General features: G+C 50.5%; 9 protein-coding genes across 9 annotated transcripts; 3 read left to right on the top strand and 6 right to left on the bottom strand.

Annotated features, from left to right (window-relative positions):
- Positions 1–317: 317 nt before the first annotated feature.
- Z518_07037 (uncharacterized protein) lies at positions 318–3,157 on the bottom strand (the record flags this gene model as incomplete). Its single annotated transcript, XM_013415166.1, has 3 exons — positions 318–2,685; positions 2,744–2,943; positions 2,996–3,157. The coding sequence occupies 3 exons, from the start codon at positions 3,155–3,157 to the stop codon at positions 318–320; spliced, it is 2,730 nt and encodes a 909-aa protein (XP_013270620.1).
- Positions 3,158–3,794: 637 nt separating this feature from the next.
- On the bottom strand, positions 3,795–5,012 carry Z518_07036 (uncharacterized protein; the record flags this gene model as incomplete). Its single annotated transcript, XM_013415165.1, has 5 exons — positions 3,795–3,996; positions 4,055–4,587; positions 4,646–4,758; positions 4,810–4,891; positions 4,941–5,012. The coding sequence occupies 5 exons, from the start codon at positions 5,010–5,012 to the stop codon at positions 3,795–3,797; spliced, it is 1,002 nt and encodes a 333-aa protein (XP_013270619.1).
- A 4,752-nt stretch (positions 5,013–9,764) lies between these two features.
- Positions 9,765–10,768, bottom strand: Z518_07035 (uncharacterized protein; the record flags this gene model as incomplete). The annotated part of the gene is made up of 2 exons (XM_013415164.1): positions 9,765–9,976; positions 10,027–10,768. 2 exons carry the CDS (start codon positions 10,766–10,768, stop codon positions 9,765–9,767), a joined length of 954 nt encoding a protein of 317 aa, XP_013270618.1.
- An 889-nt stretch (positions 10,769–11,657) lies between these two features.
- Positions 11,658–13,232, top strand: Z518_07034 (uncharacterized protein; the record flags this gene model as incomplete). Its single annotated transcript, XM_013415163.1, has 1 exon — positions 11,658–13,232. The coding sequence occupies one exon, from the start codon at positions 11,658–11,660 to the stop codon at positions 13,230–13,232; it is 1,575 nt and encodes a 524-aa protein (XP_013270617.1).
- Positions 13,233–14,532: 1,300 nt separating this feature from the next.
- Positions 14,533–16,229, top strand: Z518_07033 (uncharacterized protein; the record flags this gene model as incomplete). The annotated part of the gene is made up of 4 exons (XM_013415162.1): positions 14,533–14,920; positions 14,971–15,254; positions 15,309–15,439; positions 15,494–16,229. 4 exons carry the CDS (start codon positions 14,533–14,535, stop codon positions 16,227–16,229), a joined length of 1,539 nt encoding a protein of 512 aa, XP_013270616.1.
- Positions 16,230–18,558: 2,329 nt separating this feature from the next.
- On the bottom strand, positions 18,559–19,428 carry Z518_07032 (uncharacterized protein; the record flags this gene model as incomplete). The annotated part of the gene is made up of 2 exons (XM_013415161.1): positions 18,559–19,045; positions 19,115–19,428. 2 exons carry the CDS (start codon positions 19,426–19,428, stop codon positions 18,559–18,561), a joined length of 801 nt encoding a protein of 266 aa, XP_013270615.1.
- Positions 19,429–20,326: 898 nt separating this feature from the next.
- Z518_07031 (uncharacterized protein) lies at positions 20,327–21,160 on the bottom strand (the record flags this gene model as incomplete). Its single annotated transcript, XM_013415160.1, has 3 exons — positions 20,327–20,855; positions 20,908–20,993; positions 21,059–21,160. The coding sequence occupies 3 exons, from the start codon at positions 21,158–21,160 to the stop codon at positions 20,327–20,329; spliced, it is 717 nt and encodes a 238-aa protein (XP_013270614.1).
- Positions 21,161–21,398: 238 nt separating this feature from the next.
- Positions 21,399–23,731, bottom strand: Z518_07030 (uncharacterized protein; the record flags this gene model as incomplete). Its single annotated transcript, XM_013415159.1, has 2 exons — positions 21,399–22,656; positions 22,728–23,731. The coding sequence occupies 2 exons, from the start codon at positions 23,729–23,731 to the stop codon at positions 21,399–21,401; spliced, it is 2,262 nt and encodes a 753-aa protein (XP_013270613.1).
- A 1,716-nt stretch (positions 23,732–25,447) lies between these two features.
- On the top strand, positions 25,448–27,096 carry Z518_07029 (uncharacterized protein; the record flags this gene model as incomplete). Its single annotated transcript, XM_013415158.1, has 3 exons — positions 25,448–25,579; positions 25,630–26,772; positions 26,830–27,096. The coding sequence occupies 3 exons, from the start codon at positions 25,448–25,450 to the stop codon at positions 27,094–27,096; spliced, it is 1,542 nt and encodes a 513-aa protein (XP_013270612.1).
- Positions 27,097–27,234: the final 138 nt, after the last annotated feature.

Genomic DNA, 27,234 nt, shown 5'->3' with positions numbered 1-27,234 from the left:
TATAGCATTTGCGGCCTCGGAGGTCAAGGAGACCGATATGCAGGCATTCTTCTATGGTAGAAGCGCGACATTTTGCAGCAGGTCCAAGTTCCAGGGCTGCAAGTCAGAACTGTGCCAGGCCAATTTAAAAGAAAATCTGAAGTTGAAAGAGACGGTGTTAACTTATGGGATTGGTTGCCTGCTAGGCTGCAGCACAGTCAACAACACTGAAGGACGTTGTTCAGATAGATATATAGATGGGTCCTATCCAGAGCATTCAAGTTGCACAGAAGTTTGACAGACGAGGAGGCAAAGAATGCTTTCTATAAACTCGTAGGTCAAGAGATCCGCACGCCACCATCTTCCTCGTCTTCCGACATATTGTCTTCCCCGTCCTCAGCTTCCACCTCAGCCCTATTCTCGGGCTCAGGGGAACTGCTGTTTCGCCTCACCGGAGATATTAACTGCCGAATTTCGTCGGCCAGCCCGGTTTCGGTGTCCACAGGCTCCATCTGAGGGGCTCTAGAAGCGTCTTTCTCTCCTCTATCCTGTTTTTCTGGACGGGTCCATCCTTTACTCAAATTCACAAGCGGCGTATCATCGTTGAATAACCGCAGTAGCATTGCCTTCCTCTCTTCCTTGGGTAACATCAGATTCAGGCTTTGTATGGATTTCCACAGCGGAAAGACCATTCTCTCGCTCAGTCCGTCTTCAGCATCACTGGGCTCGACGACAAGGACACAGCAGCCCATTCCTATCCTCAGAATCTGTTCGCCCACTTCACCCAAATTCTTGTACTCTTCGCCATGGAAGCGCGGGAACATTTCAATCAGCAATTTTCTCAACGTCTCCTTCTTCTGTAGCGTGACGATTCGCTCGGGCCCAACCCACGCTTCGAGCAACCGGAGTCCATCTGTCTGGATTCGCCAGGGGCACACATCGGGCGCCGGCGTGTCTTGCTTGACAAACATTTTTACACCGGCATGGACAAACTTGAGACCTTTGCCTTCATTTTCTTGTAAAATTTCTTTGGCGAGTGCATTGGTATAGTAGATGTTCTTCGTCGCAGTTCCCTGCGCGTTACGCACCATGTACCGATCTTGTGGGAAACGAGGAGAGAGGTTGTAAAATTCTTTGATTTGAGCAAGCTCGGGGATCGAAGGGGCGAGATATTTGAACGGTTCCTCGAAAGGCTGATCACGGTTCTTCTTTTTCGAGGGTTGAGCTGTTTGTGGTTCTTGCCTGGACGGTGCTGATTGACCGTTCTGTGCAATGGCGTCAGATGCTGGAGGTTGTCCGTGTCGGGTTTCTGAACTAGTATTGAGCTGCTGATCACTCTTTACTCGCTTGATTGGTGCTGCGTCATGGGTTCCCTCGTCATCATCGGAGCGCTTCCTCTTTGTTGGAGTCGCCAATTCCGAAGAAACAACTCCGTGGACCTTTTCGACCGAACCATTTGGTGTCGTTCCATGCTGGAGGTGGGTCCCATTAGAATCCGCCGCTTCTCCCGTGGTCGATTCGGACACCGCTGCTGGCTTCTCCTCCGGTTTGGCCTTGATCTCCGACTTTTTCTCCAGGATTGCGATGAAAAATGCTCCAGTATCTTGTTGATGAGGATAGACGCGAATTGCTCGGTCCAGAGGCAGGTCCTCTTTGGGGGGAAACATGCTTTCCGACAAACGTCCGAGACCTTCTTCGCCAGCATCTTCCTTTTGCTTCAGGACGGAATCATAATCTTTCCAGATGCGACCAAATTTATCCACCACATTCCACTCCTTGAGGCCCGGACATCTTTTCAGTCCGGGTAGATAGTCTTTCGTTTCCAGAATTTGGACCAGTTTCGGGCCACCACAGCGGGTGATAGCTTCTGCAAGGACCGCCTCATCCTCCACGGGGTTCATACTGCATGTCGAATACACCACTCGTCCCCCGACTTTGAGCATCTGGAGGGCTCTGATCAAGATCCGGACTTGCGTAGCGTGTAAGCCCAGTGCATTACTCGGTGTCCACTTTTCCCAAATTTCCATGTTCTTTCTCGTGGTCCCATCTCCAGAGCAGGGAACGTCTGCCAAGATACGATCGAATTTCAGATACCGATTTTGAGTCGGTTTTCCTTCCGGTGCCGGAGGAGAGGAAATCTTGACTGAGGGGAAGACAGTGGCATCATGATTCATGACCAGAATGTTGGGCGAGCTCAATCGTTTCACCTGATGGACCAACATATGTGCTCGTCGGTAGTCGACATCATTCGCAATGAGTAATCCGGTGGATCTCCCATCATCTTCAAAATCCTCTCCTTCGGTTCTGTCCAGACCATGGGCCGTATTTGCCGCAACTTGTCTGGATCTTTCCTCTTCACCGGCATGGATCATCTCGATCAGCTGGGCGGATTTACTGCCCGGAGCCGCACACAAGTCCAACACCGTCATGCCCGGCGTCAGATCCATGAGTAGCGGCGGTATCATGCTGACCACCTCTTGTCGAGTGATATTCCCCACGTCTGTTTCTGCCACCAGGAATTTCTGGAAGGATGCGAACGGTTTGAATCGACGAATGACATTCTTGGGAGTGGTCATGAACCAGGCCAATTGATCAGGATACCACGGTACTGGCTGCGGGGCGTCGACATACCGGCCTTCGTAGGTGATTGACGTGATTTCAGGGATGTAGAAGTCGCGCAGTCTCTGCTGGACAGCCAAAGCATGCCTAAACAAGGGCTAAGTCCACACAGTCGAGACGTGTCTGGAATGGTGCTCTCACATACGCTTTGGACCCCGTAAATCTAAAACTATTGGGCAGGTCCCTCCTCATTGCTTGCCAAAACTCATCTTGGTCGTCATCCGGAATGATACCTAGCTGGTTATAGTACTGCTCATACTTGTCATTATGTCGACTGATGTCTGCTTTGTTGGAGCGGTAGTCTCGATGACGAGGTCCTGCACCTCCACCACGACCGCGGGCACTCTAAGACATTGTCAGAGATACATACGAATAAAACGTACACAGACATACCTACTTTCTTGCCGCCGCGTTTGCCCATCCTTGTGGAATTCAGGTGAAAGCAGACGAAGATTGGACGCATATACCCGGTGAGGACGGTGACAAGAACCACCACGCACCCATCCTGATAGGCGTGGGGAAATTTCTTTCTAGAGCAGGAATTGGACTCGGTGGCCATGCGGAGTTGCAATTGGTCACGTGATACTTCTTGGGAATCTTGGCGGGTTGTAATCCCATGACCAACAGCCTTGCCTTCTCACCCGGTCACGAGGTATTTAAGCGGTACCAAGGAGGATCAATGTATATGGCATTGCGTTGAGGATACTCTTATTCGAATTACCCGGCGATGTCGCCCCGAACCTATAGGGATAGCTGGGTGCCCTTTGATGCACTCTTTGGAGCCTTCTGGCGAGCCGATCCCGGACACGCCACACCATACATAATTCACTGGCATGTCCATGCGACATCTCATTATACCGTTGAGCTGCTTATCTAAATAGGTCGAAATGATCACCTGCTGCTGAATTACCCACGCAACCCAACCGAGTTTTCTAGTTTGACTGCTAGCGAAACTGCAGGTCAGATGTGAATCGACAAAATCCTTTGAAAAATTCAATCTCTAAAACCATTCACTCACTCCTTCGACTCCCGCCACTCACGCAATCCTCTCAAGAACCACGGACGTGTAGACAACAACAACACGGACTCCTTGGGTCAACTTTTGCCTCTCCTGATCCAGATATGACACCTATGGCTTACGCAAAGATTCGTTGAGGAGGATTCAAGTATTCGCCCTGGTGGTTCATCAGTAATTGTCACCAATGCTTCGAAAGAACCAGGAGAAGAAGTCGGTTACTGAGCGTCTGGATGAGTGGACTTACAGGGTCGTTGAATCTCAATCCCTTGTCAAGACTGCTGATCGCGTTCATCTCTTCAGAGGAAAGCTCAAAGGAGAACAGATCCATGTTCTCCTTTTGCCTCGTCGTATCATTGGATTTGGGAATCACAATCAGTCCTCTGCGTCCAGAACGTGTCAGGCCCCGTCAATCCTGCAAGGTCGAAGAATCAAGCTCACCGTTGAACAGCCCATTTCAACAAAATTTGGGCTGGCCTTTTCCCGTGTTTGGTGGCCATCGAAGCGACAATATCGTTCTCAAAGAGCAACGATGCGGTCATGGCCTTTGGAATTTGCAAATCCCGATAACTCAGTGGTCCAAAGCTTGAATATGCCGTGACGGCAATTCCCAGGTCTTTGCACAGGTCCATCAATTGTGACTGCACAAGGTAAGGATGATGTTCGATCTGAAGCATGCAGGGCGGGATTCGAGCAGAGCGGGGCAAATCCATCAACAGACCACCCTGGAAGTTGCAGACGCCGATGTTTTTCACCAGACCTCCGTCGACCAGAGACTCCATTGCCCTCCACGTTGTGGCCAGAGAGACGTTGCTCGTCTTGGTTTCCCATCTATCGGCCGCGATCGACCAGCCTGGTGGGTATCGCTCTGCCGGGTCGACATATTGAAGCGGGAGCGGGAAGTGGATGAGGTAAAGATCAAAGTAATCAAGCCCCCAGTCCGCGAGTTGTCTCTTGCATAATTGTTCGACATGCTCACAAATGGCCCGTGAGCGCCACTTCTTCCAAGCCGGGAATTCGTAATGAGTTCACGTACGGTTCATAGAATGTCGCCCAGAGCTTGGTCGTCACGAAAATATCTTCTCTCTTGACGAGGCCGTCTTTGATCGCTCGTGCAATTCCTTGACCAGCTTCCTTCTCGTTTCCTGAATACTGTTGTCAGTGGAGATATCAAGTACCAGACCATTGGCTTGTACCATAGTCACATGCTCCATCGAAATGACGGTAACCGTTCTCAATGGCCTTGTACACGATATCGGCTGCGCAGTCGTTTGGTACCTGTTGCCGATCAGAACTGCTGATACGAAGCCGATCAGATTGAGCTGACTTTCCATAGACCAAGTCCTATTTGAGGAATACTATGACCTGAAAGTTTGAGGGGAATGGTTGGTGAAGCCATAGTAGACGATGCAAGGCTGGCTGGGCCAGGGAAGAAATCTGTAAAAGAGAAATCTTGCTTGGTTATATAGCCTCTGATGCTAAGGAGGATGTGGTACATAGCTGTCACGAATCACGCCTGTAGGTCTGCCACGTGGAGTTTCATAACTAGGAGGACAATAGAATAGGGAGAGATAGTGCCAGGAAGCTAGGGAGGAGCGAATCAATGTTCTGATACCGATGGGTGTTCTGATGGCTCTGTTGGCTCCCATTGATCTAACACGTGACCTAGTTAGGCAAGGCTTCCACTCTGGAGAACTTCCCTGTTTCTCCGGGACGTGGTATTCACAAGACGTCGTGTCCGTGGCAATATCATGCGTTGCGGATGATACCCCTATTCGACTTCCGCAGCGTTGAAGTCGATGTCGCCTGGCACTGATATAAACCGACAGGGACTCCTTGGTGCACTCTTTAGAGACTTCTGGTTCGCCGATCCCTGACAATAATTGCCATTCGAAGAACATTGCCGGCTAAAATACAGACGGGTGTTTATCACGACACAACTTTTGCAGTGGCAAGCTTCTCAAGGGACGTGGGTACGCCGCGATATTTCGCGGGAGCGCCAAGACGCTAACAATCCAGCTCCCTTTCGGAAAACCTTCTTGTATTTCGCACCTACCCACTTTTAATTTTATCTCAGCCAATGAGCTGAGTGATGGAAGGTCTCTCGCGGAATTAACTAATTCAGGACGGCTTGCAGACAACACTTTCTCGCAACCAACACCATTGATAGCAACCTCGATGGCACTCAAATTGACGCCAATTTAATGATACTGAAGTCTCTCTACGCCATGTCTCACTCTACTGTCTCTTGAAGTGTTAGGAGGCCCTGAAATACTTATTAACGAAACCGCAACTCAACTTCAACAAGATACCGAGATTGAGCGAATGGGGAGCCAGGAAGGCCGTCAAGAAAACCAACAACGACAGCAGCATCAAGAGGTGCCTCAAATGCTTCTACGGACGCCAACTCGACGCCCCAGACGACCAATCACAGTGCGCGCACGCTCTCGGTCGCCAACAAAGCTGATTGGTCGAAATAGCATTCCTGGCACGTCCGGTTTGACGCCTTCGCTAGAGATATCCCCCCATTGGGTCTAGCACCACAGCCTTCGTGGCCTTTTTGTAGCTTGCACCTCGCTCGGATAGATTCGATCGATCAATCTTCTCTTGGCTCAACAGTGTGGTTTCAAGAGACTCGGATACGAGTGTCCTGACCATGGATTACCTTGCCTCCATTCCTGGTGGCAGCTTCTGATATCTTCCTCTTGGCCGTCATCTTTGCCGCCCGAGAGCTGGCAAAGACATACTCTTCTCTAGGTATCTGGAAAATAACGCCCTTGCGCCGGGGTGGGAGAGAGCCTTTAGGGCCCGAACGCAATATCAAGGAGGTGAAAGAGGCTGCGAAGCAGGTCTTGGTAACGTTGCGTCAAGTCGATGGAGGAGTAGGAGGGCTCCGCTATTTGAGTAGTGAAAAGAGTGGAGAATAATGGACGAGAGACGTGAAAAAAGCAACAACAGAAGAGGCGGCCAAAGGGTTCATTCAATTATCCAGGAGGAGTTACAGTGTGACTATCAAATTATCAAGACATCGAATACCGCATGGTGAGAGTATTGTAAGTTCTTGGGAGCTCTCACCTCCCCAAGCAATATTGAGGTCCTTCTCCTCAGAATGCTTCTTCTCTTTGCACCAAATCTCGAACTTGACGTCGCCCGCGGCACTCACAATGACTTTGATCTGATACTTGGCGATGAGGTGGTCTTTCCCCTGCTCGAAGAACGGCCAGCGCGGCTTGGGCAGGTGGAACTCCAGCGATGATCGGGCTCGTCGGGGCAATTAGGGTCGATGTGCCGGATCACGTCGTATCTGAACACATCGTTGGGTATCAACCGCTGTCCTTTCCGGATGACCCATTTGATCTGGTTCATGGTGTACTCCTTGCCTATGATTCGGTCGTTCTTGTCGTGCAGTCCTGCTCGTCGTGCTTACTCTTATCACACTCTTCGACTCGCACGAACCCGTAGCTGAGGCGACGGATCCAGTTTTGCAGCGCAGGCGCCCAGCTTCGACAGTTCCGCATGGCATCTATGACGAGTCCACAGGCCACCACAAGCTGGGGATCGGTGGTATGAAGGACTTCCATCTCTTTCAGACGCGGGCGGGGCTGGTTGCAATACCGCTTTTGCCATTGTTCTCGGGTATAGGTTGAACTACCGAGCTCGCCGGACAGAACCATGGACCGCACGGACCACCCTTGGGCTTTCTTTAGACGCTCCATTCGCTCGGATTGCTCATCTAGTTTGAGATAAATATGCTCGAGGCGTTTGTCGAAGAGGGCCGCCAACTACACCGGGTCGAATTCGATGCACCATTTTTGGACATTGGCGGCTTCCAGTGAAAATTTTTGGACAAATCTTCGATGGGAATCTTGCGCGGAAAGTTCAGCCGTTTGCTCTTCCATGAGAGTTTGCATTTCAATGATGGAAATTGCTTGTGGGTGGCCATCGCCCTTGTAGCGGCGTCAATATCGGTAATGTAACCTGGACGCTGCTCGTCGACAATTTGGAGACGACCCTTCACGGAATCTGTAAAGTCGCGGTCAATAAGAGTCGACCCGCCTGGCCTTTGCAGAGTGTCTTACTTGGGTTGGGGGAGAACGTGTTTTCAATGTGCTGGTAGACTTTGGTCGAATAGTCTTTGAACCATTCGCAGACATCGTCGTGGATGGTGTCCTGGACATGCTCGGGATCTTGGGCGAGAGAGTGGCGCTCTTCTCCTGTCACTGCCTGAAGACCCCAAGAAGACAGTCTACTTTCCCAAGAAACCCCATGTTTGCCGGAATCTCGTTTGTTGGGTAAATGGGCGAGTAGAGTCGACGCCTTGTAATGTACTTCGTCTGGTGATGCTCCAGGCCAGCCCTGACACAGTGGTTGGGGGTCCTCGTCCTCCTCAGTCGACTAAGCGACACCTGTATGGCGAGTCAACGAATGAGGCTCTCCATGATTGAGGTTGATACATACCAGGGAAAAGTCATGCTGAAATCGACGGTAATGACAAGCTTCGAATTCTCCATGTTTTCATTTGATTGATCCACTAGAGATGAAGATGATAGTGGTAGTAGTGTGAGATTCGAATTGGATTTTCGGGCCACGAATCAGGCTGTATAAATACACCGCTTTTGTGGAATCAAGAAACTGGCCCTTTGCAAGGTGTTGTCTCCTATGCACACCCTTGTTTGGCAACTTGTGGCACTGGGACAGGAGCAGGGGGAGGCTCGTCGTGCGATCGCCCAAAGGAGAACAGTCTGAACAAGGGACCGTGTGTGCCCTGTTACGTCCTGGGTTGCCATGGGTCTAGTGGTGAGCCATCTCGTAACCCACTCTGGCGAGTATAAGACATCAAGATTCTTGTCAACAATCAGCATCTTCAAAGCCTTAGCTGCCGACCCAATATTGCTAGCTGTAACAGACCGCTCTGAAGAAATGAAAACAGTTTTCCGACAGGAGCCGACACGCTTTTAAAGCCACGTTGAGAGTTGAGTTTGTTTTGCTGGCCTCTTAGCTGTTCGAGGTTTTCAGTCAGCCTAACCATCGCCATTTCTGCTGCAATATGCCGGGTGTGGTGGATTACCGCCGGATTGGCCTCCTCAACCTGAAGTCGACTTTACCGGTTACTGCGTCCCAGCAACCTTCTCTCCCCAGGACTATCTCCCTTTCCCGAAGACCAAACAGTCAAGCATCCAGCAGAGCAAATGCAAATCCGCTTGTAAAATCATGTTGAATAATTTTACGTTGATGACGCGACAACATCGGACACTGCCTCCGAAAATCTCGAAGGCTCAGCGATGAGCAATTCCTCCAACGGCGCGGTCTCCTCTCTCTTTGATAGAGTCCACATCAAAAGTGGAGATCCGAAGGATAATCGCAGCCTCCGTGATCTGTGGCATCCTGCCATTTGACGATTCCCGGGAAGGAGGGGGTCTGCTCCCGAAAAAGTTTGTTTGCCCGTTGTGGCTCGCACCTCGTCCATTAGACGTTAAGAGGAACAGCTCAGGTTTGTGCATGCCACGTTCCCTGCCTATCCCTGTTTTTGAGAATCAGCGTATGCCAATGTGCTAAACCCGTGGAGAGTCCTGTGGTGGTACATCGTCACCCGAGAGGAGGTTTGCGAGAAAAGACCTTGGTCGACAGCTCGACAGTAAAGTCGACGTGGCATCGAGGGGAGAAATAGTGGCGACAAGAAGCTGTTGTCGTAGTCTTAGCACGTGATTAACTCACGTGAATCCACGTGACGACAACCCTGCGCGTAGATAGGCGACCCCTCGGCCTTCCCCAGCACCTACGCTACCAAATTCGACGGGAAATTTCCCTGCAACTGGCGTTGACTTGTACAAATTACAATATACTCTGCCAGCGGTGGTCTGACTGTCCTCAGCCGGTTCCCATTGAGAATGGGAATGGTCAACAAAATCACTATACGCATCCCTCTTCCAATGACGGAGGCGTCTCCTTGACAGATCCCTGTGACTCTCCCAACACTGACCTTCTGACATCACTAGCTCCACTCCTAACCCAGAAGAGAAGGTCGAGCTTCATCCCCTCAACGAAATTTCATTCACCAGCACCCTCTCAATCTTCTTCCCTTCTTCGACGAACCTGCCGTCGTATCTGTCGTGTGTGAATGATGCATGCTCTTACAACGGGAAGAAACAACTTACAGCATATGGCACATGTGCTCGTAATAGCTGACTTCAGATTGTGGCATCTTTTCTGTGCCACCGAGACATGCCTCGAGAGGCTTCACCTTGCTTGACAGTGACGGTTCAAAAAAGAACGGAATCGACACCCGGGGTTCACTACCCCGATGGATAACTCGATGAACCGTAGCAGCATATCGGTTGTTCGTGAGAACACTGACCATGTCACCTGCATTGGTCAGTCCTTGAATGGCTGTTTCACAACAGGAAAACACTTACCGATATTCACGACATAAGCTCCGGGAATGGGATCGGCCTTTATCCATCCACCATCTTTCCCTTCCACCTCGAGGGCCGACTTGATATGATCGTCGGCGAGGAGAAATGTCAGACCACCATAGTCCGTGTGTTCTCCTAAAGATATTCCATTGTCACTCCCATCGGTGTCGGAAGGAGGAAGCGGCGGGTAGTTGACGAACTTCAATCCCCAAAACGGGTCCCCGATCATCTCTTCGAAGGCCTTCGCACCTCCTTGTACACCCAAAGCGTCACCCATGGCTCGCATCAACGCTTGGCCCACCTTCACTAACCGGTTCACATAGTCCAACACCGTGGACTTCAGGCTCGGTAGTCGTGAAGGCCAGGGCTGAGCACCACGCAACATCTCCTTCGACGGGTTCGGGTACTCTCGATATATGTCGAATCCCTCCAGGAGGTCTCTTTTCCCAGAAGTAACATTCTCGCCTAGTCGAGCGTATCCACGGATCTTGTCCATGCTCTGAAAGATGGAGAGTTCATCCTTTTCGGCTTGCGGTAAAGCGAAGAATTCATGACCTAAGCGCAACATCTCCCGTCGCATCTCCTCAGGGATTCCATGTCCCACCAGATAAAAGAAGCCGAAGTCTCGACAGGCGCAATGGACGGCATGGGAGGTAGCCTCGCGTTCTGCACGCGTGGATGTCGAACCGAGGTAAGGAGCAATGTCCACCACAGGTAAAGGAGTATCAGAGAGCGTCATCATGCCAAACGGTACGTCTACCAGAAGAAACTGATAAAACCGCAACGATCGAATATTCGCTGGCCTTGAGTGCTTGACCAGTGTTCAGTTTCACATATTCAAACCAGCAACTTCAAGGTCCATTTTCGATTTCCATTACGCCGTAATAACCGAGTGGAGGAGGTCCATGGTAGTGGTGACATCCGAAATGACTCTCAGGAAACGTGGTAAATTTTATTTGACAAACTTTCCTGATCAGGTATTTCCCACCCATTAACCACATAGCAAATGCGAAATCCATACGGAATTCACCGTCTGGAGAAGGAGGGGTGAGCATTTGATCAAATTTGATACGTGTGTCAGTTCTCAACCGAAGACCAAGTCATGGCCTTCTGGTGGCCTGACCGTCGGACCAGGGCTAATGTAAACTTTATCAATTCTCGGTTGCCTAAAAAGGCAAATCTCCCGCCGAGCATAGGCTTTTGACCGTAGAGCCGAGATGCTCGCCAGGTCCCACTGTCAACTGTTCACGCTTCTCTTTGCATTACAAGACCATTGGCTCGTTCTACAGACACCCCCCCACACGGATGGAGGATCTTTCACTGGTTCCACGCGCAACTACATGGGACCGGTTCCGCGGAAGGGCGGTATAGGGCGAACACTAAATTACCGGGTACAGCAGAGAGTTTTTCATTCCTCACGTTGGACCTCGCAGACGATTTCAGAGTCTCGACATATCCTTGCGAGGACTTTCGTCATTGTCAACGTTGTTGTCACTTCATTCAATTCCTCAATCGGCCTGTGTATCGGCAACGTGGAGTCAGCCTGTCACCCCATTGAAACGGCTGGTATTCAAACGAGACGTCAACCACGGAAGCCTCCAGTGTCGAAACACCCAATGAATAATAGCATCATGTCCGAGAAAACTCAGGCCCGAGAGAAGGCGGAAAGCCCAGTCACGAGTGTGACTGGCGGCGACATCGAATTGCAAAGCAGTGCGTGGTTACAGAAGATCCAGCGCTACTCTCTTCTCCTGGATCGCAAGCTTCACATCGAAAGTCGCGGCATTGAACGGGTCCCAGCCGATCAACGCGATCCTCATCTCAACTACCTCGACATGATGTTTTTGTGGTTCTCCTGCTCGGCCGTGATATCAACCACGGCCACAGGCATCTTAGCTGGCCCTTCATGGCTCGGTCTCAGTGTGACCAATGGCTTTCTCGCCGTATTCTTTGGCACGTCCTTGGGCGCGTCGTGTGCCGCTTACATGGGCACGTTTGGACCACGCTTGGGACTTCGTCAAATCATTCTCTCCAGGTTTTCCTTCGGTTGGTATGGAGCAAAACTCGTTGCTTTGGTGAATACCGTTACTGAACTCGGATGGTGTCTCGTCGGCGTGGTCATCGGAGGTCAGATCCTCGACTACATTTCCGGAGGCGACTGTCCCTTGGTCGTCGGAATCATTATCCTGTCGGTTCTCTCCTTCATCATTGCGGGCTTTGGATACAGCATGGTCCACTACTACATGCGATACGCATTTATCCCCGGCTTCATTGCCACCATCATCCTGTGCGCCATTGCTTCGAGGAAGTTCGACTCGGGAGCTCCCAATCTGGTTTCCGGGGCGACCTTTTCGGGCAACTTTCTGACCATGTTTACCATCTGCTTCGGATCAGGGTCGGGTTTCCTGCCTATGGCAAGTGATTACTACATCACCTATCCCGCTTCCACTCCTCGATGGAAGACGTTCTCCTTGACCTGGCTCGGAATTGTGGTTCCTGTGGTCTTCTTCCAGTCAGTTGGTCTGGCCATTGGAGGCGCGCTGGGGAGCACACCGGAATGGCTTGACATCTATTACAATCAGGGATACGGCGCTCTCATTGGCACCGCCCTGGAACCAGTTGGTGGATTTGGCACGTTCTTGATGGTGGTTTTCTTCCTCGGTAAGGACGATTTCGATCCTGGTGGAAAGTTCCTTCGCTCATATGATGCAGGTCTTGTTGGAAACAACATCCCCAACACATATTCGGCGGGCTTGTCGATGCAGGTTCTGACTTCCTATTTTGCCGTCATACCACGACTGTTCTGGACTTTAGTAGCAGTCCTGATCTACGCCATCTGCGGAATTGCGGGTCGAAGCCATTTAATGACCATCATCAGCAACTTCTTGAGTGTCATCGGCTATTGGACCATGGCCTTATTCACGATCGTCATGGAGGAAGACTTCATATTCCGCCGCAAGACTGGGTATAATGTTGATGCATACGCAACGCGGAGCAAATTACCCTGGGGCGTGGCAGCAGTGTTCAGCTTCTTGCTGGGCATCGTTGGTGCTGTCCTCGGTATGAATCAGACGTGGTACGTTGGAGTGGTGGCTCGACAGATAGGGGACATGGGGGGCGAACTCGGGCTGATCTTTGCATTCGCCTTTACCGGACTGTCATACCCGCCTCTCCGATGGCTAGAGCGTCGACACGTCGGGAGATAGACGGTGATGTTTTTCCACGGAAGGCATTGACCTCGCTCAGATGCTATTGTCCTGTATTGGTGCATAGAATCAATATTTGGTTGTCACTTTCGAAAAGGCAAAACCTGGTGCTCCTTGGCGCAAGTACAGTCCTTTGGCCCATAAGCCCTCCAATCCCCTGATTGGTGCCTCCTATCAAGTGGATCCGGGCCGGACCATTCTGTGGAGTATTCCGGTTTTCCGTATCAATGCCTCTGGCGAGACACACCAATGAGCTTTGCAGCGATTTTGCTCCTAAACTCTGATCAGGATAAGGCCAGACTCAAAACGTCTAGAGCCGGACAATGTCAGTGGAGTGACAAATTCACCTATTACTTACCCCATACACGCTCTTCGCTCTGCTTCCTACCTTCTCCATAACGGAGTGAATCGATTTTCGTACCAACAATGAAATTTCCTCCGCCGACTGTCTTTTATCTCCCGTTACATATGAAACGTCCACGACGCCCAGTTCCCTGAGATAGCCGTACCTTCGATCAATCCGGGGTTTTCTTTAATATCACCACAAAACCTGATCATCAGACCTTCCGTCAAACAAAACAACACCCGTGCCTCAACACCAGCTCGGCCATCTCACAAGGCCAAGGCTGTGCCAGAGCCTTGTTCTGCCGGGTAATATCTTGAAACCTTGAATCTTTGGCTATAAGAGGGAACGATGTCGCAGCGAACCAACTCTCTCGCCCGCGCAAAGACAGACTGTCACACATGCCGATCCCTGCACCGCCCTTGTGATCGCCAACGCCCCATCTGTTCCACGTGCATTAAATCTGGGGATTCCTGCAAAGGTTTTCAAACGCTTTTAGTCTGGAGAGGCAGCGATTTACCAGCCCGCCGCGGCGTGGATAGTAAGCGAAGACATGGGATTGAGTGCCCTCCGTTACTACCCTCATCCTCTCCTGCAAGGACGAAGACGGCGTCAACGTCGAAATCAAAAACCGACGTCGTCGAGGGAGTTCCAACAACCAAGAAACCACCGGCGAGAGATTTCTCTTTTGTGTCCAGTTGGCCGCCGAAGCCGAGGAAGAAGCACGTTCGGACCGGACGAGGTTTCGACGGCCATGGTAATGTCCATGTCCCTGAGAAGGAGGCTGTGGCCCGAGGCGAATCGAAATCGGGATCGAGGAAGTCTCTCCCGTCATCATCGACGGCGGCGGCAGAAGATGCTGATGACGGTTTGTTTTGCCATTCTCAAGAGCGAGTTCAAGTCTTTTTTAAGGAGCTGGAGCCGCAAGGGCACGACTCCGAGCTCTTACCGAGTGAGATGGGGATGCAAATGGGCTATCACAAGTCTTCAGCAATCCAAGATGCCTTGACGTGGTTTGAGCAAAGAGATATGTTCAGCATGCAAATGCAAAGCCTGAATCGTCCTCGCAATCTTGAGCAGAACGCCGACGACGAACTGGCTCTGTTGCTCTACGATGCCGCTCCACAAAATACTACGACCTCGGGTGGAGAAGTCGGTCAAGCACAGCCCGCCGCGAACGAGAGCCCATGGCATAGCTTCTTTGACAAATCCGATATAATAGGGTTTGGACGACGAAGCACACTCGAGAGAGCTTTTGATCTTGGCCCCCGTCACTTCTCCTCCGTCCCGACTCCGGTTCGTTATTCCTCCACAGAAGACCAGTTCTCGATTCTGTTAGACAGATGTAAGTCGTATTCATGTCCAAATTCCTTACCCAGTTCTAAACGCACGCAGACGACCGAGAATTCTGTACGTATCCGATCACCACCGACGTGGATATCAATCCATTCCGATACCGCAAAGAGACATCTCGAGGCTCAAAGCATTTGCTCCATGCCATCATCGCGCTCGCGTGCCACCATCGAGACGGATATCCCGTCCAGAACAGTCCATCGATCGAGTTCTACCAGCACAAGAACCAGGCGGTGGCATTATACAGGGCGGCGATGGAGAATCCCCAGATCCAGGCTCAAAGCCTGAGTGCGTTGGATACGTTGTTGGCTTTGTGGTGTATCGATGTAAGCCAAAATGCTCAGGAGTCCATCATGTTGCTAACGCTCCAAAAACCCCAGTCTATTGAGTCGGCGTTGAATCCTTGGAGAACTCATTTGTCACATGCGTATGCCCTCCTCGAATTGTCTGGAGGAATTGACGTGTGGTCGTTATCCTTCCGGTCTCAAACACAAGTGACAATGCTTTTGTGGTATGTGCCGGCCTGGTTCACCCAAAGAAACCCAAATTGACCGAGTAATTCTAGGTGGGACGCCGTGGTGGCTCTAGTATCGCGTCGGCCCTGCGTAATGCCATATACATATTTTGAGGCCGTTCTTCAATGGGAGAGTTCACAGTTCTGGACCTTTTTCGAGCTCATCGGTTGTCCGCGAGAACTTCTTGTTCCATTAATGCAATTTGCCCATTTGGCCGGTCAATTTAACCGGTGGTCCCGCGGCATGAACGTCACCAAAGCCGTTATCGCCCAAGTCGAAGGCAACTTGCGCAATTATCAGCCTCCGGGCGAGGATGAAGACGTGGATTCCAGAGACGAAGAGAAAGTCCAAGAAGCACGAGACACGTATCATTGCTGCGAAGCCATACGGCATTCGCTGCTGATTTATGCACTTCGTGTTTTCTCGGATGATGACCGATACATGGACTCGTCGTATATGACCGCAAGGCTGAAATATCTGAGTCGCGTGAGTCTGGACCATGTTTGTTCGATTTCGCCGTCATCAGGCACTCTGAAACAACTTCTCTTCGTGATCTTAGTGGCCGGAGCCGAAACGAATGATGATGACCATAAAGATTTTATCCGCGGATATTGTCGGCGATGGTTTGAGACGTTCGGATATCCCATGTTCACGAGCGTGATTGAGATTCTGGAAGAGGTCTGGACGGGCCGAGATGTCGTGGGTGAGGACATCTGGTGGGGTGATGTGGTTGATTCGCGACATCATGGAGGAATCGACGGTGATCTTGTCTTTTGCTTCGGCTAGGCGGAAACACAGCCTGGGTTGCCGGTGGCTGGGTGCCGTCGGCCTATCCCTCCAGTCACCGGGATTGTTAACGACTGCTTCTCCTCTTCCGTGGCGAAGTCCCGTTGGTCCGATGACCTGCGGCAGAGCACTCATGCTGTCTTCGCTCAGGGCATACCGTGGGTCATGTCCCCGATGTACAGGAGACTGGCAACCAGGCCAAATAGTCATTCATCTGCTGGGGAAATGACTGGTTTCTGAAATGGGAGCTTGTTCAGGGTGATAGAATAAAAGGTTTTCAAGCAGAGGTGGAGAACTCGCCATCCAGCTTTCTTTAATCTGATGCTCCCTACGTTCCATGCCCTCTATGAAAGGGAGGTGGTTTATCAAGAAAGAGTAGCGTTTTCTTTTCCCTTCCAATTCTCCCTTCCCAAGGAAAATAATACCCGCCAGGCAGTTCCAATTCTTTCGTACAGATGTGGTCCTTCGCAAGAAGCAAAAGTGAGATTTGCACAATGCGGATGCAACCCAAGGGACGGGTTTTTCGGTTGGAGAGATTTTGCAACTTTGGATACAACCATTCTCGACAAATCGAGCAATCACAGGACGAAAGCTTCGTCTAAAAAGAGCTTACTCTCCATAAAAGTGGGAGTAATTGAATAATGAAACGCGGCCTCACCGATGCGACATGAAAGTGAAACATATTCTCTCCGTTGAAATCGAGCTTCACGATATGGATCAAGAGAGTAGGGCCTTTGATGAAGATCATATTCCACAATTCCACCACACTCATGCCTTTGACAATTCTGTACCGGCTGCGATTGGATAGACTCGAAGAGATCTCGAGCCAAACATAAGTGATCACAGTATTGTTCGATAGGAAACTCTCTTCACCATGTTTGGCAAGACTCGACAGGCCGAATATTCTGTCCTTCGGGTCTGAGCCGCTTTGGCACTTGAAATTCTCCATCAAACCCGGAACAGAACTTCTCTCGGTCGAAATGTCGGGTCTCCCACTTCACATTCCTTCTCCAGTATTATCAGCTCTCGCCGCATTTCTGCTTTACGGTAAAAGTTGCTTGGCCTGGGCAGCGTATGCTAGGCGACGCTTCCCACATCTGTGTGGCTGCTTTTCTTGCATCGGATCAGAAGCTCCAGTCGAACGTCTTATGTGCATGAGCGGCTTTTTCCAGCCAGCCGGATCCGGAATCCTTCAATATGCATTGCTGCATATCCCAGGTTACAACATTAGCTCCGATCAAGAGTACAAGCTCAGCGGCTAAGGCAAGCTCTTGCATGATCCATAGACGTACCTGGCAGGTGTGATCACGGATTGACCTGATAGTAGTTTTCTTGGAAAGGGGGTACAAAAGTAGCATCAAACAATAAGTCTCGGTCATCTGACAACCCCGTCGCCGTGTCATGATGCCGGCGTTTGAGAGTCAATGTAGATGTCTTCCGTATTGAGAACCCTCCGAATATCATCTCCGGTGAGTACAATATCTTCTGATACCCGTTGTTTGACCGAATCAAGCTAGATAACGACACGCGTCGCCTTGGAATGAACCTTTTTCAGAAAGCCAACTTGATTGGCCCTCTCTGCAACGTTGGATTGATAAGATATATATTGCATCAATCCTCGTTTCTCAAATTCTTGGCTTACAAGTTTGGCTGCGCGAAGAGACACTTGCCGTCGATCAGAATATGATTCCTCGCTTCGGTACTGGCCCCCAAGGATACGAGATAAAACGGTGTAGACGATATTTCAGGACCCCGCCCGCGGTGTATGTTTGATCCTGCATCGAGGGACCGCGTCGGCGGAGAGAGGGAGTCAGTTAAGTAGCCGGACCCGATGTTTGTGAGAGGATCCCGTTGGAAGCGCGTTACCTCAGTTTGGGCTTTGCGCTCTGCGGTAGCTCGTGTTCGTCTCATCGCGGCCAACTTAAGAGAAGACGATTATGTCTGGTCCGACAGGACACAAATTGCGCTGTTTCAGAACGTACACACCTGCTGTTAATTTGGACAGCCGGTAAAAAATGGAATGAATGCACCCTGATAGGGTGTATCGAAGTTGGTGCCTAACGCCCTTGTTCAGAGAGAAAGTGAAATTGAGGCTGGGGGGGCTCAAGGCTGTGCAAGAGAATTGCAACCAGTATTCGGAGGGCATGTTGCAAAAGTGAAAATCAACCACGGCCGATTACGCAGTGGATTTCGGAGGCGCCCCCATTATCTCATTTAGTGTATGAGCAAGATGAAGGACGCTGCTTCGAGCTGGAAATTATGCACTGGTACAGAAGGAAATGTATTCCCAATCACGTGACGGTAAAATGGGTTCATAACCAACAGGGTCTTAATTATCCAACAATGCAGCACTAACGGCAATATCATGCATGACAGCCTGGCCCAGATCAGCAATGGTATCGTTCTTCAACCAGCAATTCCCGCCCGAACTGTCAAACTGGCTCTCGAGATCCCGCCTGAAGGTCATGGCCCGGCACCGCACGTTGACGCCCGATGCATCGGCTTGGACATTCAGTGCCGAACATGCTTCGATGCAGTCGTGGACCGTGTAAGCGACAATGGCCGCCCAGTTGCGAATCACCCCGCCAGAGGCGGCAGGCAGGTCCGCCCAGAAGTCGTGGTTGCAGTAGATCTGGAAGCTCTGCTGCGCATGTGTTGAGTATAGGCTATTGTCGATGGATGGACAGTTCATCTGGAGGCTCGACACCGTTGAAGCGGCCGCCACGGTGTAATTTATTAGGCTGGTTGTGGGAACTGCGGAAGCGGATGTGTGGGTGACGGTGTGGGTTACTGTCGTCGTTGATATTTCTGAGGAACTGGATGGTTCTCATATTAGGATCTCGTCTCGCATCCGTATGATCACATCGGGTCCTCCCAGTTCATACCTTTGATTACTATCGCAATTCGCTAAAGAAGCTCCCAGGCCACCTCCCACAGCGCCACCGACAATGATTGTGGTAAGCAGGATAGTAATGATGACAATCAACAGGCTGAATCCCTTCTTTCGAGGCTCTTGCAGGGGAGAGTTAACGATAGAACTGTATCGCGGTGCATGATCCGGTTGGACGACTTGATGTTTAATCTCTAGTTCGTCGTGGTACGGCGGGCGTGCATTGTAACCCTGGTTTACTTCAAGACCGGGCTGAGAGTGCACGTCACAAGTGTACGCCTCGGGCGCATGGGCACTCATGCTCGTCATGCTGGCCGCGCTCACGGGTGATGAGGAGATTCAGCCCGAAGTGCTGGTATGGACTTGTTATTTTTGTGCTTCATATCACTACGAGGTAAGCTCCTCAATGGCTCCGGGATTGACATCTGGGTGCCAGGAAAGCCACAGTGAAAGAGGAAGATAAAGCAAGTTGCCAACGTGGGATAGCAGCAAGCTTATCAATTTTTAGCCTTGTGCCCTTACCTAGCAAAGCAATAATTAAAAGACCAAGCTGGTGGATTGACACCTCTGCAGCTGCAGCCCCCACGACGGCACGAGCTGTCCGTCCATACACTTACCTAGACCCTTCTCGGTCATCGTCTTAGTTGATTGTAATGAGGTGGCAGGCAACCAAGGACCACTCTCGTGCGCCTCTAGGCGTGATAGAGTGTAGTTGATGTGTACAAGAGCGACTATTTTTTCCGCCATTAGTAAGTTTTAGCGAACACAGCCCATGAACAAGGTTTATATGCACGAAAGGTCAACTTGACGTCCGCGCCCGAAACATTTTCCGCTCCAGAAAGAAGTGTAAGTTGCAGATGGCAGCAATTCCTTTGTGTTGCGCATTTCTGACCCATCGACGCACCGGGGATTTCAGTAACAGGTTGTCGCGACTAGAAGCGAAATGGACTGCTTTGACCAAGGTTTTGGAGACGTAAGCGAGGAAGAAGCACATGAAGAAAGTGGAATTCTCAGTGCTCGGCATTTCTCACTGGCTGAATCGTACGTGCGCATCCTCATGGTGACAAGGCCATCATCGGTTGTCTTGAGCATACCACCCGCCTTATCTGGTGTACATCCATCACAACTGAACTCCATGCAATGCAATCTTTTTGGCACCCCCCCCTCCCCCCTTCCAGGAACTCCTCGCAGTGAAACGAATTCCAAGTTAAAACACCCACCGATAGCTGGCATATCTCCCAGCCGTCTCACTCTTGCGAATAATCTTGACGACATTGCCTCTCTTTAAGCCCAGATATTTCGACACCGGGTCGCTGAATTGAATTCTTGGTAGCTGAGTTTCTTTCAGTCGATATCTGTCAAGTAAGACCTTCTTCTCTTCCGCGCTGAGGAGGACATGCTTTGGGACCAGTTCGTGTCGCGTGATGTTCACCAGAAGATCCTGCTCTTGAAACCATTCTGCTGTGATTCCTCTTTCGGCCAACGGTTCGAATGCACGAAGAGCAGCCGCAGTCACAGGTCCGATGGTGATGAAAATGCCCGTAGTGATTTTGTTCGCGTCGAGGTGCTGGGCAAATGCTCGTAGATGTTTGATACCGATTGTGGTTTCTGGACTGAATTCGACCCAAACAGTTCCGGCGGTTGTTTGTGGGTTGGGGTTGGCCTTGGTGGGTCGAGGGGTGTCGCGTTTGATCATTTCTTCAGTAGGGACCGCTTGGAGCTTCATGAGCCTTCTCCTGTCAATTTATTAGAATGGTGATGGCATGCTGTTTGGTCTTCGTGGCTCACTCAGCCATGCCCGTCTGTGGATCGCCAAATTTGCGCTGAAACTCGTCACGGGAGATAGTGAGTTCGTTGTCTGCAATCGCATAGCCCTGGATGAGATATGTCAGCATTCGGATACAACCACGAGTCTATGCGCATGGACTCAGTCGCATACCCTATCCACGAGCATCTCCAAGACCGTCCTCCACGTCCGCCACAGTCGGGTCACCTCTTTCTCTGCCTCGACCGAGAGCTTGGGCCGATCGTCGAGATCCATGACGGGAGCGCGGAGAAAGAAGAGAGGGAAGAATGTATTGTTCAGAGAACGAACAGTCTTCACCCGAAATCCTCTGAAAATCACAACACGGGGAGTCATGTGATATAGGTGAAATTATGCCAAGATTCTGCCAAGACCAACCTGAATGTGAACGCGCAAGATTTCGCTGAACATGTTAGCCAAATCTTAATTCAAAGTCTCCGCCAACGAGCCTATCTTAAAACTAAGACATAATACATCAAAGGACAAGCCATTCCTGTTTTTCGTCCAGGAAAAAAGCGGGTTCTTGAACATCCTTCCTCCCGCTCTGCTGACACGATTTAATTACTCCACGCGCCTGGAAGAGTAGAGATATTTTTTCTCTGGGGCTTCCGTCTTCGACGATTCCCAGGATCGCATCCGTTTTGTCGAAACCAGGAGATATAGGTCGGAACATGATAACCGCACATTGCGCGGGTGCATGCCATTCTGGATATCCAATCCCATCAGGAAAGAGTTCCAGAGAATAAGAGGTTGACGAGCGGTCGTCTAGCTGGATGGCAAGGGTCTTGTCAGGGGGTGGAATGGCTCTGTCGAATATGATGCCGGAATAATTAACTCTGAGGCCATAGCCGTCGAACTGCGATACTGCGATGTTCAAATCTCTCCAGAAATCACCAGGTCGGCCTTCCATCAAAGTGAGTGGTGCCCAACGGAAACCCTTTCGTCTCAATCGCGAGCTGTGATGGAAGATGATTCCTTTCGACACGCCCCTCATTTGCTTCCAGAATTCTTCCATGCGCTTTTCTGCTGTCTCGTCCTCGTCATTGCCTTCGATGCCTAGAAAGGTCTCGGTGTTCAACCGTAAAAGAGTAGATGCACAGATTGTCTCGTCTTCTTTCCTGCTTGTCGCGCGTTGCCCGAACGCGCGTGATAAGTGAGCGATATCCAAGCAGCGTGCTGCCGGAAGTTTGGATTGGCGATTCCCTCGCTCTCGCAGAACAAATTGCATTACTCCGATATAGCTGAGAGCCGCCTCTTCCATCTGCTCCGGGAACCGAGTATATGTGGCCCAAGATTTCGGCATCTTCTCCCCCTCGCCGTATGATTCGCACGGCACCTTAATGTCGTCCATTAGTTGTGCACCGTTGCTGAACTGGATGTAGAGCTTGTTTCCAAGGACTGATTCTTGGACTGTCCAAAGACGGTGAAGCCAATTAGACACATAGAGCTTAGCCACTTTGTCTGGGATGTTGCTGTGGACAGAAGTTTCCTGCAACCAGGCGTCTAGAACTAATACTGATACCGAGGACCGGTAGATTTTAGCCATCTGAGCGATGGCCATTTTGCGATAGAGCTTGTTTTCTGCGCCAAGTGGTATACAAATTGTATCTATCCAGAACCATCTCGGCTGCGTGCCGGACTGGCCTGGTAGCATATTTACCGCGCTTTGGATGCGGCCCAATTGGCATTCGGGAAGGGAGTTTGCATGGGGATTTCCCAGTCCGTCTGCCCATCTGTGGGATTGGTCTATTAGTTCACTGCTCATGAACACGATGTTAAAAATGCAGAAACGAGTGCATCTTACACATGGGAGATAGCTACATATTTCATCTTTCTGGAGACGGCATCCTGTATCACCAGTTTGAACCTGGTCTCGGATTTCTTTTTTTGCCAGGATATGACAGGAATTCCATGTCGCTCTATGATCGCCACCACTTGCTTGGTGATATTCATCGCTTCCGCAGCATTGATCTCATCACGTCCGTTGCATGTCGAGACATGTCTGGGACGATAAGCAGTTTCGTCAACGGTATTAGCGGCCACACAGTGGGTTTCCGAACAATTTTTGTGCTCGTGTTTCTCGTGTGGGCTTTCGAGCAGCGCAAAATAGTAGTGACCATCCATCCCGAGTTGTGTAAACATTCTTCTCATGTCCAACTGACACCAGCCATTGGCCTCCACCCGATCTTTCACCAGGTCCGTCGTATAATTGATATACTGATCAAAGCGATTCCAATCAGGCTTGTAAATTTTTATTGCCACTTCACTCAGAGTGTAGGCGAGCGCAACAATGGCCGTCAAAGTCTCCCTTGAAACCGGCGATGGAACTCGGGGTCTGTTGTAGCCGAACGACGGCTCGTCGAATGTCGGGCAAGGAATCGCCCCAAACGAGTCGATATGTTTTTTGACCTCATCGAGAATGGACTGTGTATCAGCCCATGCACAGTTGCAGCTGGATGGAGTGTTCCGACCGGCCCACGTACGCTTCCAGGCGGCAACGCTGGCATCGAGATGCTTGGTCGTTAAGTAAGTTTGACCGTCGTCCATTTCCAGAAAATCTGTCTCCTGGATTTCAACTCTCCCTATCCTAAAAACAGTAATCAGTGTGCCAAAGTAGAGCCACGTCTGGAAAAAAGCTTCAGCATCGCTCTTGTTACGACTGCGAAAGCCGTTTTCTACGAGGAGCTCCTCTTTCTTCCATCCTGTTCGGTCTGGGTATGTGTGGAAGGGGCCCCGATCATATGGCTTCTTTCCAGAGTACCGGACTCGAATATGCATTGCCCCGGACGGAATATGGAAGTGGTCCATGGTCTCAGCTGTAGGCTAAGGGGAAAAGAGCAGAGGGATAGAAAGGAAGACTCAATGTGGCCCCAAATTAGAAATTGTGGACTTGAAGTTGCGTTCTTCCGAAATTGGGAGATGCTGGGTCAAGAAAACGGGTTATGCCGCTCAAGATCTGACCAAAACCCTCTGACCGCAAGTGGTCCAACGATGGAGGTTAGGCAGCAAGGCGGCTGATGCAAACCACCATTATATCTTTGGGCGGGTGACAACTCATCTTATCGTCACAGCATAAAATCGAGTGCCCGAGAAGAGATTTCTCCAATAAAATCTCGACACATTCCCCTTCATGCGTGGGCCATCTGGATAATCGATTGGTGGACAAAACCATTGAACTGGGAAGCACGTCACGACCTTTGGCGAAATAGGGGGCAATACGCGGGCAAAGGCTTGAATCAAAGCGTGGCTTAGGGGTAGGAACCACCGGGATTGTATAAAGAGCAGTCTCAGCTCATCTAGTGAGGGAGTTAGATTCCTGGCCGAGGGAAAGATCTCGGTCGATCGTGGCTTGCCATGGACTGTTTAGAAACCTACCACCTCCTCGAGTCGTGGGTTCTAGTAGTGGCGGTCTTGCCGACTAGCGAAAGATCGCCATGGTTGTATCTGAGGTGTAAGTTAGCTTGCAGAGGATCCAATGACTTCCCCAGTTTTGGCGAGCTCGCTTCAAAAGTAGGTATCCCCACCCGGCATAAGAGACGGCCGAACCGCTCTTCTCATGGCGCATGCATATTCAAGATTAGAACGTGGATATATAAAACGAAGCAATTCAGGGCATTAAGATTCATTTCAAGAAGATGTCGCTGTCCTTCTAGTCCTTTCCATGAGCGTAGTCGTAATGTCATCCTGCACCGATAGTGGTCCATTTTTTCAACTTGTTGTCCGTCCCATCCAATCGCGAATAGAGATACGAATGTCAGCATCCACCAGGGCACCTTGAATGTTGATATTGCGATCGGCAACCGAACTTAATTCCTCTTCGATGTCTTTCCCCCGTCGACTTGTGGCTAAGATATGAAGGTCCCGTCGCTTCGAGTCCCGGTCTGAGAATTTGTCCAGTGCATCAAGGATGATGTACTTCTGTCTTAAGAGAGCCATTGCCTCCATGAACAGTGATTTGATGACAGTTTCAGTAGGCTGCCACTATCCATTGGTGCGCTTTTGGTACCAAATTTCGAGATCCTAAAGAACACTGATGTCCTGAAGAGCAAGCTGGAACAGTAATGATCGTGTAGCCGTTCTCAAGAGTTGCTTTTCGACATTATTGAAGTGAAAGTAGGAATAGCTCACCATTATAAGGCGACCATAATTTTTCCAGTTGTTGAAATCTTGGCAGCACAAATCTGGCTTTGCACCCAAGTTGCCTGCGCCAGAAATGAATTTTGCAGTATCCTCTCCACACCGACTCCGGGACTCAAACAAAACTGAACAATCTTTCTCGAGGATCTTCTCTCTTTGAATCACACACACGACCACACCACCTTCACTATCCTCACAGTCCTTCACCTTGGACTGCGACACTCCACTCTCTGTCTTTATCCTCGACACTTCCGGCATATCCCTTCACGGCGATGCGATTCTAGCATGGATTAGATTTAGATACGTTCAATCATCCACATTATTGCTACGTTGACTTGTCGATCCGGTACCTCCCACTTCGGTTTACCATAGCTACAGCCTCTCGTCATGGCCGATGTCGCGACTACTCCTGCCACTGATGGCATTCAGAAGACTCGACCCGAAAAGCCTGATGAAGCAAAATTCAAGGCCGATCTCGCCAAGGCTGAGAAGGATCATGAAGCGGCGCAGGCAAGATTTGTATGTCTCTCCATTATCTAGAAAAGGGCTGCGTGACTGACATTTCACAGAATGCCAGTCGCACCAAGCTGGACAGCGCTCGTCCTGGAAAATCGACTCCGGCCAATGACCGTTTCAAGGAACTGGTGGACGAACAAAAGTCCATCCGCCAAAAGCAACAGGAGCACAAAGCGGCCAAGGCAGGACAGCAAGACAAATATAACCAGAATGATGCCTTGATCAAGAAACTCATTGCCGAACAAAAGGATGGTCGCTCTCGAGCCGGTTTCAAAAATGTTGAAGAGATCGATGTGAAGATCGCCAGTATTCTGAAACAAGTCGACTCAGGCAACATGAAATTGGTCGACGAGAAAAAGGCTTTGGCGGAGGTCTCGTCGTTGCGCAGGCAAAAGAAAAGCTTCACCGGTCTCGACGATTTGCAGAAGAAGATTGATGAGAAAAAGGCTGAGAATGCCGAGCTCAAGAAATCCTTCGACAATCCCGAGACCCGTGCCTTGTCCCAGAAATATGAGGACAACCAGAAGGAGCTCGATGAAATCAAGGCTGCTCGCGAAGACACCAACAAGAACTACGACGCCTTGAAAGCCGAACGTGAGAAGTTGTACCAGGAACAGCAAGCCACCTACGCGGCCATCAAAAGGGTCAAGGATGAATATTACGCCCAAAAGAAGGCGTACAAGGAGTATGAGGACCAGCTGTACCAACAACGACGTGAACGCCAAAAGGCGGAGCGTGAGGCCTACGAGAAGGAGAAACGTCGTCGTATTGCGGAACAAAAACTGGAGGAAGCGAGTGAACCTGCTTTTCTGGATCAAATTCGCACGGCCGAAGGCCTCATCCGCCACTTCGACCCTTCTTACGGCACGGAAGACAGTGAGAAGGGTCCGGGTCAATTCGCTGCCACTGCCCAACGGACCATTGACGAGTCCGGATTCAAGGGGATGAAAGTCATGAAGAAAGCAGATGAGGACTTCTTCGTCGGCGGGGGAGGGAAGAAGAAAGGAAAAGGTAAGAAGGGTGCTGCCGCCCCTGCCGAGTCCGGTAAACTCAACATGAACATTGGTGTCATTGAAGAGTTGGCCAAAGTCGGAGTGGACCCACCAAGTACTCAAGCCGATGTTCCCGGTGTGGTGGAGAAGTTGAAGGCTAAGTTGGAGACCTGGAAAAGGGATCAAGGTAACCAGACTCAAAAGGTAACCCTTTCATCCTGGCAGATCTTTCCCCAAATCTGACTCGCATTCCGGAAACAGAACATTGAAAAAGCAAAGAAAGAGATTGAAAAGCTAGAACACGAAGCCGCCGAGTCCTCCAATGCCTCGCCTCCTCCCAAGGCGGGGCCCAAGGGTGGCCGTTTCGACCGTGCGAAGAAAACCGCATTGAAAGATTCTGGTGTCAACGGCGGTGTTTCTGCGGAAGGTGAAGAAGCGCAAGAGAAAGACGCCGTGGCTGATGCCGCCAAGGAGCTGAAAGAGGCCAAGATCGAGGACAAGGAGAATGAAGAAGTGGCTACACCATAATCACAATGTAGAGCACCAGCCATGCCCCCCCGGATAGCTCGGCCATGACGTTGCGGTCTTGTCATTTTGCATTCTGGGGAGAACAGCACGATTCCTTCTCAGAGGAGTCAACCTGACGGAAAAAGAAAATGGGAGGAA

This window comes from Rhinocladiella mackenziei (genome assembly GCF_000835555.1).
Source record: "Rhinocladiella mackenziei CBS 650.93 unplaced genomic scaffold supercont1.5, whole genome shotgun sequence".
In the NCBI taxonomy this organism is placed as follows: Eukaryota; Fungi; Ascomycota; class Eurotiomycetes; order Chaetothyriales; family Herpotrichiellaceae; genus Rhinocladiella; species Rhinocladiella mackenziei.
This window is presented reverse-complemented; position numbering and strand designations above follow the sequence as displayed.